Here is a 17,742-nt window from a genome sequence, read left to right as displayed (position 1 = left end):
TCGCACGGGTCGATGTTTGGCAGCGGAAGGTACCGATTTGTGCAGTGTGGCCTTAGGTAATCTCGCACTTTCCCTCGTTGGGCCTGGAGCTTGTGCGGGGCTGATCGGTGAACTACGTCATGGTGGCACCCATATTGGCTCTCATCCAAGGTCTGTTTGTTCAAACAGCATCGCGATGATGAACGATGGACGATGATGATGCTGGTGGTGACGCTGACGAGGCAGAAGAGCCCCTCGATTTGTGCGAACGGACAGGTAGCCAGATACAGGACCCAGTGAAACCATTTGGTGCCTTGTTTCATGATTTGATGAGCTCATGCATAGGTATCCAGTACCTTCTGCCGTGTGTGTACAGCTGCCAGATTCCAGCCACCCACGACAACGGCACAGTGACGTGATAGATTCCTCAGTTCGTGGCTTGCTCTCCCTCCCAACTTCCTTCCTTCCTGCCCACATTCATCTCCCTTGATGCGTATTTGTTTTCATTCCTTTCCCCTCCATCAAAAAAAACCACCCACATCGTCGCGGCCATTTCTCTGTGATACCCCTTCCTATTCTACTCTAACCTATTGCCCGACAATCTGTTGTGCTTCTACTCGCAACAAAGTGCAGCGATTCTTAACCTGCAGAACTAGACGCAACCACGATGCGGTTCTTGACTGCCCTCTCTGTCGTGGCGGTCGCCAACGGCGTAGCCGCCAGCACATGGTTCCCCGGCTCTAAGCCTGGTAAGTCAACTGCCTTGTCATAACAAACTGCTTGTAGCTAACAGAATATAGTCTACAACAAATGGCACGAGACCGAGTTGGAGCGCTGGCTCTCTGACCACGACATCCCCTATCCCACCCCCGCCGATCGTAAGGACCTGGAAACACTTCTCGAGAAGAACTGGGATGCCTATGTCGTCTCCCCATACAACAGCTGGGACACCGCTCAGCTGAGTTCCTATTTGCAAGCCAAGGGCAAAGAGACCCAAGAAGAGGCCGCTGCCACCAAAGACAGCTTGCTGTCCCAGGTCAAGGCCAACTGGTACGAGACTGAGGACAACGCCCAGTCCGCTTGGCTCAACGTTCGAGACTGGATCCTCGACACATGGACCGAGAGCCAGTTGAAGGCTTTCTGTGACAAGAATGGTATCCCTGGTAAGCCAGCTCTCTCAGCTAATGACTTGTCCCCTGAATATCTTGACGGTACTGACCAAGCGCTTGCAGTCCCCCAGCCTCGTCAGCGAGACACTCTTCTCCAGAAGGCCCGTTCTGGCTACGAGACTGCTGCTAAGAAGGCCAATGAGGCTGTTTCGTACCCTGGAAACTGGCTATACGAGAGTTGGTCTGAGTCTGATTTCAAGGAATGGCTCGATACCCATGGTTTCCCTGCTCCCCAGCCAATGACCCGCGACAAGCTCATTGCCTCTGTGCGCCGCAACTCTCGCCTTGCTTATCTCCGAGCTCAAGACCAAGCCGCCAGCGCCACGGCCAGCGCCCAGGCTGCTTACGCTACTCTGACTGACATGATCATTGACGCCTGGAGCGAGTCTCAGCTCAAGGAGTTCTGTGATAAGAATGGCATCGCTGTGCCTCAGGGTACCAAGTCCAACGAACTCCGCGCTTTGGTCCGCAAGCACCGTGCCGATATCCTAGGAGACAATATTGCTGGTAGCGCTTCGTCGGCCTTTGGTGCGGCCACTTCCAACGCGCAGAACCAGTACGCCAAGGCTACCGACAGTGCCTCACTCGCCGCCCAAGACGCTTTCAACAAGGCGGTTGGCACGTGGTCTGACAGCCGACTCAAGGCCTACCTTGATGCTCGCGGTGTTCCTGTTCCCCAGGGATCCAAGAAGAATGAGCTCGAGGCTCTTGTTCGCAAGAACTCGCACGTCGCCGCCCACGGAGGTAACGCGTGGACCTTCGATGACTTCAGCTACGAGAACCTCAAGAAGTACATCTCCAGCCAAGGTGATGCAACTGCCAAGAAGGTGGTGGACAAGAAGGATGCCAGCCGTGATGAGCTTTACAGTGCCGCCCAATCGGCCTACTCTTCTGCCTCATCCGCTGGCGGATCTACTTGGGCTTCTGCCACCAACTACCTCACCGCTGCGACTGCGTCTGCTAAGCAAAGCGCCTTCGACCAGTGGACTGAGACCGACCTCAAGGCGTATCTCGACAGTTATGGCGTGCCCGTCCCCCAGGGTTCCAAGATCGAGGATCTGAAGGCTCAGGCCCGAAAGCAGTCTACGTACTTCAAGTACGGCACCAACTCTCCCGCGGAGACTTTCTTCGCTAAGATCGGAGAGACTTGGAACTGGATCACTAGCCAACTCAAGATTGGTGGTGAGGCTGCCAAGCAGAAAGCTGCTGAGACGGAAGAGGATGCCAAGGAGAAGATTCGTGAGGAGCTGTAATGCCGTTTGGCATGGCGTACTGGATGAGATGAAGACATCCTCGAGCAACAGTGTGCTGCGGTTGAAAGACGCTAGGCCGATGTTTCGGCATCTATCAGCGTGAAGAAAAGGCAAGAAGATTATGATGAGATCCAAGTGATCGGATATCACTTAATTACTGGTCTCGTGCAGGCTGCGATTGTGCGCTTCGTTTGCTTTAGCAAGTAGTCATGTATTATGAATTGCCCTATGGATTCTTGACCCTGGCGCTTCTTGACGAATGTGAGATGTGTTGCATATTGGGCTGTCGCGTAGGGGGCTGATGTGAATGTCAAGAAGAACCCACAAGGGTATTTCTTGGGTGATAAAACATAGATGAAATGTTAAGTGTGGCGTGTCAACTGGACAATTGTGGTGTAATGTCAACTACGGCTTCTAATACGCAGACACGAGCTTCAACGGCTATGTCCGTAGTAATAGAGACATGGTTAGATGGAAATACAATCAGCTAGGCTATCGTCAGAGTAGTCTACAGGTGGGAGCGCGACCAAGTCGTAGAGAGGAAAAGGGGCGGTTTGCGAGTTTGGCTCAGGTGTCACAGAACAAGACTTAACTAGAGCATGGAGCGAACAACTATATTTGACATCTTTTTTAACATCCTAACGCCATCGCTGGTAGAACCCATCGTGGGCCTAACTGCCCTTCGAGGTACCCTTCTATCTGGACGATGTCCTGCAAATTACGCCCAGAGCCTGCAAGTTCCATCCGCACCAGCGCTGAGGCACCAGGGGTGCTTGGGGTGCCAGTCGACATCCAGAACACCAAGCTTGTTGATCACCTTGTGGCCTCGGAGCATCTTGACAGGTACAATCGTGGCGTTCTCCATAAGGTCGCTGACGACCTTGCCGTGGAAGATCTGGAGGGTTCCATCATCACTGGCATCAGCGAAGAGCGGTAGGCTGCGGTGATACTTGACGGCTCGGATGGCCTCAGGGTGGAATCTCATAGTCTTGTATGGGCGAGCGGACAGATCCAGATCATGCCACAGCAATCTTCGGTCGTAAGAGCCAACGATGAGGTTGTCACCGCCGGGGTGGACATCGAACGAGGAGATCCATCGGGCACCAGGTTGGACAACCTTGACAAGCTCTTGTCGCTGCAGATCGTAGCAGCGGATCATTCGTTGGGTTGCGACAAAGAACAGGGGTCTTGAGGGATGGAACTGGGCCGTCTGGGCGAGACCAGGGAGCTTGCGGAACGGAATCTGACTGAGGTGCTTGGAGAGGGTATGTATGGCCACAGAGCTTCGCTGTCCTGTGGGAGAGACGGAGCAGAGGAACTCGCCTCGCCTGTGCCAGCTGATCACCTTGATCAAGGACCTGACAGTGGCCTTTAGGAGTACACCGGCATCCTCGAGCTTAGCTCCAGGCCTTGACCACTTGGCCGGAGGATCCTTCTTGACTCCATTGGCGGCGGCGGGTTGGGCGCCGTTGGTTGCGTATCCAAAACCAGCATCGAGGACTTCGCGGCTCGCCTTTTCCACGGCATCGCTTGCAACTGAAGGAATCATGAAGAAGAGATCTTCACCAGCTGCCGCGGCCAAGATGAGAGTCTCCTTGTTGGGGCGCCATCGAACAACGTTGACAGGCTCCTCGCTGCTCAGCTTGGCCATCCATTCCTGATGGCCGCTGAGACCCCAAACGCGGACAGTACCATCGTCGCCTCCTGATGCCACAAACTCGCCGTCAGGGCTGAATGCCACAGAGCGCACACGACCCTCGTGGCCTCGGAAGATTGTCTGGTTGAGAGTAGGGAAGGGCTTGAGGTCCTCAGGCCGCGGGAGCTTGGGCAGAAGAGAGTTGGGGTCGATGTTGAGCCTGTTCTTCCTGATTCGAGGGGCCAGGTACAAGTCCAAACACCGTTCGAACCTCTCCTTGACAAACTCGCCGTAGCCAGGGACCTTCCGGAGAGAATCGAATTTCTCGGGGAGGTATTCCTTCTCTCTCTCCTCAGGATCCTGGTTCTTCCAAGCCTCCTTCTCTTCCTCAGTAGGCAGGTATTCCGGCGGGGGGGTTGTAGCTGAGATCGTATCCAGGGGGGGGCTAGCTTGGGCGCGGGAATATTCATGACATGGGGATCCTGAGGCTCCTCGTTGGCCCATACGTCGTAATAGACTTCCTCCTTCTCCTCCTCTTCTCGTTGCCGCTCCTCCGGAGGCTTGTATGGAAGGATTCTTCCCTCCTTGATCGCCCGAACAAGTTTCGCGACACGCTTCGCTTCGTGTTTTGAGGGAACAAAGCGACGCTTCGGCTCGGGTGCTGCGCTCAGAGGCATCTTCTCCTCGATACCAGTGAAATACGGGACCATGTCCTGGAAGAGGTTAGCAAAGCTCAGGAATGACCCAGGGATGGGTTAGAGACTCACAGGATAAGGATCGTAACCCTCATCAGGAACTTCGTTCATCTGAAGTCGCTTGAGAAGTTCAAGCTCATCTTGACTAAGATTCAGAGGCTTTCCGGTCTCTGGATCTGTCAAGCCAGTCCAACCCTTGGGAATCTCGATGCTGTCGAGGAGGGCATCGAGCGCCTCGCCCGTGGCGGGGCGCATAATCTTCTTTCCATTAATGTCATATCCAATGTGAGGATACGAGTCATAGAAAGAGAGAGGGATATTGCCAATCGTGTTCGCGGGGCCTTGGGCATCTGAGTCGTCGCTGTCATAGACAGGGTCGACCTCGGCATACTCATAGCGCTCGCCTCCATTGGCATCCTTCACGACGCGGTAGGTCGGCTGATCGTCCTCGTCATCCAGACCGGGGAGCGCTCGCGCGCTGTCGCCAAGCTCAGAGGAGGCATCGTCGCTATGCGCCTCTATGTCTTCGTCTTCGTCGGGGTCTTCTACATCCTCATCAGAAGACAGACCGTCAAGTTCATCGAACTCGTCCTCGTCAACCTCGGAGTCGTCTTCGCTCTGGGAGAGTACGCCGTCTAATTGAACGCCAGAAAGATCATCATCAACTGGGGCGGCCTCAGAAGGCCCTTTTCTTTTGCGAGACGGTATTAATGGCGCCATTGGCGGGTTATGGGCGAAAGAACAGCGGTGGGTGTAACTTTGGTCGAGAAAGAATTCAAACTGATGGACCGCATTGTGAAGACATATTTTTTTTCTGGGCACGATAAGATAAGAAGATAAAGTGGATCTGCCATGCGCAAGCCACACTTGGAAATAAACCAAAGTGAGGTAAGTGATTTAAAGGTATTCTTAGCCCCCCTATACTTAAAAAGCTAAAAAATTATAATAGTTTTTAAAAAAGATATTAAGATATAATTTATATTAAAAAAATATATTTATAAACATTATAACGTATATGATAAGCAAGTTGGCCATGCAAGCAAGTTGGCCAAAAATCCCTCACCTAACATCTCGATTTGATCAATTGATTCTTAACCACCCAGCATGTCACAATCTAATTATGAGGCTAGAATGCTTCTTGCCCTTCAGGCCCTTCAAAATGACCCAAAATTAAAGCTCCGACGCGCTGCAACGATCTATACAGTCAATCTAACAACGCTCTGGCGTCGGCAGCAGGGTATTCTTTCTAGGCGAGATACCATCACGAAATCATGCAGGCTATCTGATCTAGAGGAAGAGGTCCTTATTCACTTCATTCTTGACCTAGATTCGCGAGGATTTCCCCCCCGGCTACGTGGTGTTAAAGAAATGGCTGATTAATTGCTTGCCGACCGCGACGCGCCACTAGTCGGCACGCGTTGGGCTTATAACTTCATTAGATAATACCTAGAGCTTAAGACGCGTTTTTTTTAGAAATATAACTACTAGAGAGCTAAGTACAAAGATTTAACTATTATCTATAAGTGGTTTTAGCTTATAGCAAATATAATCGCGAAGTATAGCATTTAATTAGATAATATTTAGAACTTTAATGAGACTAGCTTTCTTATAGGTATAATTATAAGCGAAATAGTAGTTATAGGTATAAAAAGGCGTGAAAAGCTAAAATTAGTATAACCTAGAAACCAGGAATGGATTACGGTTATTTAAGCGACCAATACGGAAGGCTGGTCGATCCCGCCGTTTACTATCAGTGCGGGCTAGTATTACCTCGCCAACTGGTATTAAGAAAGCAACCTCCCGGGCGATTAGGCTATTACGATGACCTAAAATAGCTAGACTGATAATAAGACCGGTCTTAAGTGGCTTAAGCACTTTGACCAGTATATAACTAAGCGGATAAATAGTCGCTATCGTCTCTTAATCCTTAATAGTGTAAGAGTATCAGGCAGGTGCAAAACTAATCCAATAGACCAAAAGATCCGCCAGTGTCAGCACAACGTGCTGGCACTGCCTGCCATATTAGTATATAAGGAGGCCCTTAGGCACTTCGCATCCTTATAAATAGCTATAAAAGTCACTACTTAATTAAATTTAAGAGATATTACTAGAATAATAAGATTATCTAGCTTTATATACTACCTTATTTATCTTATCTACTCTAGCCCTTAGATATTATATACTTTAATATACTTAAGAGGGCTTATAGTTAAGAAATTAAGTATTTAATTAAATACTCTATAAATTATATTTTAAAAACTAAGTTCCTCTTAGCTTTTTATAATATATTTTAAGCTATTATAATAAAAAAAAATATTAAGGCATTCTTTAAAAAAGCTAAAATTATTCCTCTTAACCTAAAAATTATAATCTTAAAGCTTAATATATAGCTATAGACTTTAATGCCTGCCGAGGAGGAGGCTAAATTATTAAACCCTTAGGTTTTAAAGACCTTAAAGACTATACTTAAGGCCTAATCTTAGTCTAAATACCTTAAGAGATAAATTAGAAGGCATTATAATAGCTCCCTTAAGTTAATTATTAAGGCTATAAAGTTAGTTATTAAGGCACTAAAGGGAAATATATATAAGATAGCTCTAATAAGGGCAGAGATCTAAGAGCTTTAACTAATAAATGAGATATTAAGCTAGTACTAAAGGGTAAAAAGGACTTAATTATAAAAAAGAGGGGTAATAATAGTAAAAAAAAAGAAAATAAGTAATTAATTAAATAGATATTAATATATAAGTAATAGCTAAATTATTAAGGAGTAATAATTAAGGGAGGTTAGTGTAACTAAGTATTTAATATTATAATATTTATAATAAGCCTAGCTATAATATAAAGAGTTATTAAGTAGTTATTAAAATATCTAGGGAAAAATATAATAAGTAGTTTTAATTAATTTAATAATTTATAGTATTTTTATTATAATTTTTAATTTTTAAGGTAAGGAAAAGTAATTAACTTACTTATATAGTTAATTTATTTATTATATATATTATTAAATTTAAAAATTAATAATATAATATTAATATACTTAATAAATAAGTATTATAATTAAGTAAGTATTATATTAAATTATATAATTAAAAATTATTAAATTTTAAATTTTAAAAAATATTATAAAATAAATATAAACTTAAAAAAAGGCTTTTTAATATTAATTATTTAAGAAACTTAAAAATACTTTTTATAGATTTTAAAAAATCCCTTTATAAAGAAATAACTAAGTATATAATATAAATAAATTTTTTAAATACTAGCTTAATAATAGTTTTATAAAAATTTAAAGAAATTTATATAATATATATAATAAGTATATACTATAGGCAAGTATGCGCTATACTTTTACCTTATAGTATAAATCTTATTAAAATAGAAAATTCCTTTAAAAATTCTAAGAAATTTAAATTAAGCTTAAACTAAATATAATTTTAAGGTTAGGCTATTTTTTATAAAGAAATCTATTTTTATTTTTATAGATTTTTTAAAAAAATTACTTATTATATAAGTAAGAAAAAGTATATTTATATTATATATTTAGTTATTTCTCTATAAGGGGGATTTTTTTTTAAAAATCTAAAAAATCATATATAATTTATTTATAAGTTAAATAGCTAAAAACTTACTTTTTAGGTTTCTAGCTATTTTAATGCGGTTTTTATTAAAGTTAAAAATTTTAGATTTTAATATATAATTTAATTATAGCGCATACTTGCCTATAGCGCATGCTTATTATATATATTAATTTTTTTAGATTATAATAAACTTAAACTTTTATTTTTTTATACTTTAAGCTAACTTTAAATTTTTATAAATTTATTTAAAATTACTTTTAAGGTAGAAATATAAATACGGCGCTTACTTAACTGCGGCGCTTACTTATTAAGTATATTATAGTAATTTCCTTATATTTTTTAAAAAAAAATATTACTAAGCTAATATATAAAATATGCTATTCGTATTATATAAACTGCTATTTATATATAAAGAGCAATTTTTATAAATCTTAAAAAAATACTAATATACTTAATAAGCATGCCGATTAGACAAGCCTGCTAATTAAAAATCCCTTAACCTATAACTATTCTATTTAATTAATTGATTCTTAACTATGTAAGATGCTATACTTAAATAGAGAGGCTAATATCCTTCTTGCACTTTAAGCCTATCAAAATAACCTAAAATTAAGTCTCTAATGCGCCGCAAAGGTCTACTAGGTTAACTATAATACCCTTTATACCTGATATAATAATATATCTACGCGTTATAATTAAATCCCTAAATTATATAAATTAGATCGAGAGGAATAAATTATTATTTAGTTTATTTTTAACTTAGATTTGCGAGGATTTCCTTTATAATTATATAGTATTAAAGAAATAGCTAGGTAATTACTTATTAACTATAATATATTACTAATTAGTAAGCGCTAAGCTAGAAACTTTATTAAGTAATATAAAAAGCTTAAAATATAGTTTTTTTATAAATATAATTACTAAAGAGCTAAATATAAAAATCTAATAAGTATTTATAATTAGTTTTAGCTTTTTAAAAATATAATTATAAAATATAATATTTAATTAAATAATATAACTTTAATAAAATTAGCCTTATAATAGGCATAATTATAAATAAAATAATAATTATAAATATAAAAAAATATAAATAACTAAAGTTAATTTAGCTTAAAAACTAGAAATAAGCTATAATTATTTAAGCGATTAATATAAAAGGCTAGGCGATTTAGCTATTTATTATAGCTATAAGTTAATATTACCTTATTAATTAATATTAAAAAAGTAACCTCCTAGGCGATTAAGCTATTATTATAACTTAAAATAGCTAGACTAATAATAAGATAAGTCTTAAGTAGTTAAAATACTTTAATTAATATATAATTAAGTAATTAAATAATACTTATTATCTTTTAATCCTTAATAGCTATAAAAGTTACTACTTAGCTAACTTTAAGATATATTATAAGAAGAATAATATTATTATACTTTATATATTACCTTATTTATCTTATTTATTTTAGCCTCTTTATATTAAGTGCTTTAAGCTACTTAAAAAGGCTTATAATTAAGAAATAAAGTATTTAATTAAATACTCTAAAATATATATTTTAAAGACTAAGTTCTTTTTAGCCTTTTATATTATATATTAAATAATTATAATAAAAGTAAATATCTAAGGAGGTTTTAAAAGAGCTAAAATTATTTCTCTTAACCTAGAAAATATACTCTTAAAGCTTAATATATAGCTATAAACTCTAATACTTACTAAGGAGGAAGCTAGCCTTCTTACCCCTTAGGTCTTAAAGACCCTAAAGATTATTATTAAGGCTAAATCTTAACTTAAATACCTTAAAAGATAAATAAAAAGAAATTAAAATAGCTCCCTAGAGTTAATTTTTAAAGTATTAAAGTCTCTTTCTAAGGGAATAAAGGTAATTATATATAAGATAATATTAATAAGGTCTAAGATCTAAGAGCTTTAATAAGTAAATAAGATACTAAGTTAATACTAAAGGGTAAAAAGGACTTACTTATAAAAAAAAAAGAAAATAATTATAAATAAAAAAAAAGTAATTAATTAATTAAATAGATATTAATATATAAGTAGTAGCTAAATTATTAAGAAGTAATAATTAAGTAAGGTAAATATTACTAAAGGAAAGGTATTATAAAATATATAAAAAGCCTAGATATAATATAAAAATATATTAAATAATTATTAAGATATCTAGGGAAAAGTATAATAAGTAGTTTTAATTAATATATATAATAAGTAAGCGCTATAAATAAGTAAGCGCTATACTTTTCCCTCTTATACCTAACTTTTTATTTAATTAATTAATTATTAACTACTAAATATATTAGACCTAAATACTAAGGCTAGAATGCTTCTTACCCTTTAAGCCCTTTAAAATAACTTAAAACTAAGTATTTAAAGCGCTATAGGGATATATAAGATTAATAAGCGGCGGCTATATCGCCGCTAGCAAGGCATTTAATCCCGACGCGATATTATCCTAAATTTACGCTAATTATCTAATCTAAAGGAATAAATAATAGTTTAATTTATTCTTAACTTAGATACGCGAGGTTTTCCCCCGCGACTATATGCTATTAAAGTAATAGCTAATTAACTACTTACCGACCGCGATGCACTACTTATTAATAAGCGCTAGGCTTCTAACTTTATTAAGTAATAAGAAAAGCTAAAGATGTATTTTTTTTATAAATATAATTACTAAAGGGCTAAGTATAAAGATCTAAAAGAAATCTAAAAGTAGTTTTAACTTATAGTAAATATAATCACGAAGTATAATATTTAATTAGATAATATCTAGAACTTTAATAAGATTAGCTTCCTTATAGGTATAATTATAAATAAAATAATTATTATTAGCGCAAAAAGGCATAATTAACTAAAATTAATATAGCCTAGAAGCTAGGAATAGATTATAATAATTTAGGTAATTAATATAGAGGGCTAAGCGATTTAGCTATTTATTATAAGTATAGGCTAATATTACCTCGCTAATTAATATAAAGAAAGTAACCTCCCGGGTAATTAAATTATTATAACCTCTTAAAATAGCTAGACTAATAATAAGACTAGTCTTAAGTAGCTAAAGCACTTTAATTAATATATAATTAAGTAATTAAATAGTTATTATTATCTTCTAGTCCTTAATAGCTATATAAATTATTATTATATTAATTTTAAGAAATATTATAAAAAAAATAAAATTATTATATTTTATATATTACCTTATTTATTTATTTTAGCTTCTTAATATTAAGTACTTTAGCTTATTTAAAAAGGCTTATAATTAAAAAATAAAGTATTTAATTAAATATTTTATTACTTATATTTCTAAGACTAAGTTCTTCTTAGCCTTTTATATTACTTATTAAGTTATTATAATAAAATAAAATATTAAGTCTGCTTTTAGAGGGGCTAGACTTATCTCTTTTAACCCAGAAAGTATAATCTTAAAGCTTAATATATAGCTATAGACTCTAACGCTAATTAAGGAAGAAGCTAGGCCCTTAACCCCTTAGGCTTTAAAGACCCTAAGAATAATACTTAAGGCTAAATCTTAGTCTAAATACCTTAAGAAATAAATTAGAAGGTATAAAAGTAGCTCCCTAGAGTTAATTCTAGGAGCCTTAAAGTCTCTTATAAAAGAAATAAAAGCAATAATATATAAGAATATATTATTAAGGGCTAAGGTTAAGGACTTTTAAGAGGCAAATAAGATATTAAGCTAGCGCTAGAGGGCAAAAAGGATTAAACTATAGCAAAGAGGGGTAATAATAATAAAGAAAGAAAGGTAAGTAATTAATTAGATAGATATAAATACATAGGTAATAGCTAAATTATTAAGAAGTAGTAATTAAGGAAGGTTAGCGCGACTAAGAGTTTAATATTATAGAGTATATAATAAGCCTAGTTATAATATTATAATATATTAAGTAATAATTAAGACCTCTAGGGAAAAATATAGTAAGTAGTTTTAATTAATTAATTAATTTATTATATTTTTATTATAATCTTACTAAAGAGGGTTAAGAAAAGTATAGCGCTTACTTATTTATAGCGCTTACTTATTATATATATTAATTAAATAGTTTATTATATTTTTATTATAATTTATATCTTAGAGATTAAGATATTTAATTAATATACTTATTAAGCATATTATATATTTTTATAGTTATTTAAATAGCTAGAAATATCTTATTTAGAATTTTAGCTATTTTATAACTAGTTTTAAAAATTAAAAATATTATTATTTTTACTTATATAGTATAGTGCAGCGCATACTTACCTGCAGCGTATACTTATTATATATAATACTTACTTATTAAGTATATTATAATATACTTAATAAGTAAGTATTATAGTTAAGTAGGCGCTGTATTTATATTTCTACCTTAAAAGTAATTTTAAATAAATTTATAAAAATCTAAAATTAGCTTAAAATATAAATAAATAAAAGTTAAAGTTTACTATAATTTAAAAAAAACTATATAAATTTCTTTAGATTTTTATAAAACTATTACTAAGCTAGTATTTAAAAAGTCTATTTATATTGTATACTTAGCTATTTCTCTATAAAGGGATTTTTTTAAAATCTATAAAAAGTATTTTTAAGTTTCTTAAATAATTAGTATTAAAAAAGCCTTTTTTTTTTAATTTATACCTATTTTATAATAGTTTTTAAAATTTAAAATTTAATAATTTTTAGTTATATAATTTAATGCGGCGCTTACTTAACTGCGGCGCTTACTTATTAAGTACGTTAGGTTATATATTATATAATAAGCCTAACTCTTTAGTTTTAATCAATTAGGGCTTAAATTAAATTTTAAAGAAATTTCTTTATATTCTTTTTAAGGTAAAAATACAAGGGCAGCGCATACTTATATGCGGCATATACTTATTATATATGTTATCTTAAATAAGGGAGTGACTTAAGTTATTATATAGTGGGATTTTTATATTTAAGAAAGTTAATTAAAAGATTTTTTTTTTAAAAAAAAATAAGAGTTTAAAATAGCTTATATGTTATATATAGCTTATTTAAATAAGAAAAAATATTATATAATATTCTTAGATTTTTATTAAGATTCTTTATAAAAGGGTTTAAAAAAATATATATTTATATTATATAAATAGCTATTTTCTTATAAAAAACTTTTTCAAAAATCTAAAAAAAATATAATAAGATTTAATAAAGAGTTAAATTTATAAAAATATACTTTTAAAGTTTATAGCTATTTTATATTAGTTCTTAAAGTTTTTAAGTTAATTGTTTTTAAGTATATAATATATTAAGATACTTACTTATCTAAGATACTTATTTTAAAACTAGGCTTACTATAAATACTATAGCACTAAACCCCTAGTCACGCTAACCTTCCTTAACTACTACTTCTTAATAATTTAGCTACTACTTATATATTAATACCTATCTAATTAATTACTTATCTTCTTTCCTCTATTATTATTACCCCTCTTTTTTATAGTCTAGTCCTTTTTGCCCGCTAGCGCTAGCTTAGTATCTTATTTACCTCTTAAACGTCTTAGACCTCGGCCCTTATTAAAGCTATCTTATATATAACTACCTTTATTCCCTTCATAAGAAACTTTAAAGCTCCTAGAATTAACTCTAGGGAGCTACTTTTATGCCTTTTAATTAATTACTTAAGGTATTTAAACTATGATTAAGCCTTAAGCATAGTCTTTTAGGTCTTTAAAACCTAAGGGGTTAATAGTTTAGCTTCCTCCTCGGTAGGCATTAGAGTCTAAAGCTACATATTAAGCTTTAAGACTATACTTTCTAGGTTAAGAGGAATAAGCCTAGCCCCTTTAAAGGCTACCTTAATATTTCTCTCTATTATAATAGCTTAAAATGCGGCATAGAAGGCTAGGAAGAATTTAGCCTTTAAAATATAGGTTATAGAGTATTTAATTAAATGCTTTATTTCTTAACTATAAGGATTTTTTAATATATTAAAGCACTTATTATTAAAGGGCTAAAGTAAATAAGATAAATAAGGAGGTATATAAAGCCTTATAATCTTATTTTCCTTATAATATTTCTTAAATTTAATAAAGTAATAACTTTTATAGCTATTAAGGATTATAAAATAATAATAATTATTTATTTACTTAGCTATATATTAGTTAAAGTATTTAAGCTACTTAAGACTAGTCTTATTATTAATCTAGCTATTTTAAGTTATTATAATAGCCTAATTACCTAAGAGGTTACTTTCTTAATACTAGTTAGCGAGGTAATATTAACCCGCATTAATAATAAATAGCGGGATTACTTAGCTATTTATATTAATTACCTTAATAACTATAATCTATTCCTAGTAGCTAGGCTATACTAATTTTAGCTTTAAATGCCTTTTTAAGCCTATAAGAATTATCTTACTTATAATTATACTTATAAAAAAGCTAATCTTATTAATATTATAAATATTATTTAATTAAATATTATATTTTATAATAATATTTATTATAAGTATAAACTAATTATATATAATAATTAAGTTTTTATACTTAGCTCTCTAGTAATTATATCTCTAAAAATAATATAATATACTTAATAAGTATATAAATTAAATAAGTATATAAATTAAAAATCCCTTATCTTATAATATTTCTATTTAATTAATTAATTCTTAATTACCTAATATACTATAATTAAATAAAGAGGCTAATATCCTTCTTAAGCTCTAGGCCTATTAAAATAACTTAAAATTAAGTCTCTAATACGCCACAAAGGTCTATAAAATCTCTTATATTACTCTCTATTACTAATAATATAATATATCTATATATTATAATTAAATCCTTAAATTATATAAATTATTTAATTTAAAGGAATAAATTATTATTTAATTTATTTTTAACTTAGATTTATAAGGATTTCCCTATAATTATATAATATTAAAGAAATAACTAATTAATTACTTATTAATTATAATATATTACTTATTAATAAGTACTAAGCTAGAAACTTTATTAAGTAATACTTAGAGCTTAAAATATATTTTTTTTTATAAATATAATTATTAAAGGGCTAAATATAAAAATCTAATTATTATTTATAATTAGTTTAGGCTTATTAAGAATATAATTATAAAGTATAATATATAATTAGAAGATATTTATAATTTTAATAAAACTAGCTTTATAATAAGCCTAATTTAAAATAGGATAGTTATTATAGGCGTAAAAAAGGCATAAAAGACTAAAATTAATATAGCCTAGAGACTAGGAATAAGTTATAGTTATTTAGGCGATTAATACGGAAGGCTAGGCTATCTAGCTGTTTATTATAGTTATGGGCTAATATTACCTCGCTAATTAGTACTAAGAAAGTAACCTCCCGGGCGATTAAGCTATTATGACGTCTTAAAATAGCTAGACTAATAACGAGATAGGTCTTAAATAGCTAAAGCACTTTAATTAGTATATAACTAACTAATTAACTAGTCCTTATTATCTTTTAATCCTTAATAGCTATAAAAGTTATTACTTAGCTAACTTTAAAATATATTATAAAAAGAATAATATTATTATACTTTATATATTACTTTATTTATTTTATTTATTTTAACCCCTTAATATTAATTACTTTAAGTTACTTAAGAAAGCTTATAATTAAGAAATAAAATATTTAATTAAATATTTTATAACTTATATTTTAAAGATTAAATTTTTCTTAGCTTTTTATATTATATTTTAAGTTATTATAATAAAAAAAAATATTAAGATAGTCTTTAAAGGGGCTAGGCTTATTCTTTTTAACCTAGAAAGTATAGTCTTAAAGCTTAATATATAGCTATAAATTTTAATACCTACTAAGAAAAAAGCTAGCCTTTTTAACCCTTAGGTCTTAAAGACCTTAAAGACTATTTTTAAGGCCTAATCTTAGTTTAAATACCTTAAAAGAAGAATTAAAAGACATAAAAGTAGCTCTCTTAAATTAATTTTAGAAGTATTAAAGTTTCTTTCTAAGAAAATAAAGGTAATTATATATAAAATAGTATTAATAAGGGCTAAGATCTAAGACTTTTAATAAATAAATAAGGCATTAAATTAGTAATAAAAGGTAAAAAGGACTTATTTATAAAAAAGAAAGAAAATAACTTTAAATAAAAGAAAATAAGTAATTAATTAAATAAATATTAATATAAAAGTAATAGCTAAATTATTAAGAAGTAATAATTAAGAAAGGTTAATATAACTAAGGGTTTAATACTATAATATATATAATAAGCCTAGTTATAATATAAGAATATATTAAGTAGTAATTAAGATATTTAGGGAAGAATATAATAAGTAGTTTTAATTAATTAAATAATTTATTATATTTTTATTATAATTTATATCTTAGAGGTTAAGATTTTAAATTTATATATTTATTTAATTTATATACTTATTAAGTATATTATATAATTATATCTTTTAGGTTAATATATATATATAGCGAGCTTAATAATAAGTAAATTAGAAAAAAACACTCTTAACCTATTTCTTTTTTTTTTAATTTATTAATTCTTAACTATTTAATATATTATAATTTAATAAAAAAACTAAAATCTGTTTTATACTTTAAGCCTATAAAGAAATTTTAAAATTAAGTCTTTAAGGTGCTGCAAAGCTTTATTAAGTTAAGTATTTAATACTCTTTAACTAATATAATAATATCTAAGCCTAAGTTAATATTATTTCTAATTTATATTAATTATTTAATCTAGAGAAATAGATTCATATTTACTTTATTTATCTTAACCTAGATTTATAGGGATTTCCCTCTTAGCTTTATAATATAAAAGAAATAGCTAATTAACTACTTATTAACTGCGATATACTACTAATTAGCGCATATTATGCTTTAAATTATATTAAGTAATATTAAGATCTTAGGATATATCTTTTTTGAAACATAATTACTAGAGAGCTAAGTAAAAAGATTTAGTTATCATTTATAACTAGTTTCTATTTATAATAAATATAACTATAAAATATAATATTTAATAAGAGAGTATTTATAATATTAATAAGACTAGCTTTATAATAAATATAATATAAAGTAAAATAGTTATTATAGGTATAAATAAATATAAAAAGCTAAAACTAATATAATTTAGAAATTAATTAAATAACTATTATTATCTTTTAATTCTTAATAATTATAAATATTATTATTTTATTAAATTTCAGAAATATAATTAAAAAATAAAATTATTAAGCTTTATATATTACCTTATTTATTTTATTTATTTTAGCCTTTTAATATTAAGTATTTTAATATACTTAAAAATACTTATAATAAAGAAATAAAATATTTAATTAAATACTTTATTACTTATATTTTAAAAACTAAGTTTTTTTTAATATTTTATATTATATTTTAAGCTAGTATATATAATAAGTAAATAAGCTAGTTAAGTAAGTAAGTTACT

At 31.8% G+C, this 17,742-nt stretch overlaps 2 protein-coding genes across 2 annotated transcripts; one reads left to right on the top strand and one right to left on the bottom strand.

Moving 5' to 3' along the window:
• Positions 1-646: 646 nt before the first annotated feature.
• LRP88_01375 (uncharacterized protein) lies at positions 647-2,401 on the top strand (the record flags this gene model as incomplete). Its single annotated transcript, XM_083238062.1, has 3 exons — positions 647-728; positions 780-1,142; positions 1,212-2,401. The coding sequence occupies 3 exons, from the start codon at positions 647-649 to the stop codon at positions 2,399-2,401; spliced, it is 1,635 nt and encodes a 544-aa protein (XP_083106567.1).
• A 718-nt stretch (positions 2,402-3,119) lies between these two features.
• Positions 3,120-5,452, bottom strand: LRP88_01374 (ribosome biogenesis protein ERB1; the record flags this gene model as incomplete). The annotated part of the gene is made up of 3 exons (XM_083238061.1): positions 3,120-4,424; positions 4,544-4,750; positions 4,805-5,452. The coding sequence occupies 3 exons, from the start codon at positions 5,450-5,452 to the stop codon at positions 3,120-3,122; spliced, it is 2,160 nt and encodes a 719-aa protein (XP_083106566.1).
• Between the last annotated feature and the right edge of the window lie 12,290 nt (positions 5,453-17,742).

This window comes from Fusarium phalaenopsidis, assembly GCF_050370095.1.
Source record: "Fusarium phalaenopsidis strain FUZ10S chromosome Unknown contig_32278, whole genome shotgun sequence".
Lineage (NCBI taxonomy): Eukaryota > Fungi > Ascomycota > Sordariomycetes > Hypocreales > Nectriaceae > Fusarium > Fusarium phalaenopsidis.
Note: the sequence above shows the minus strand (reverse complement) of the source record. Positions and strands in the feature narration are given on the sequence as shown.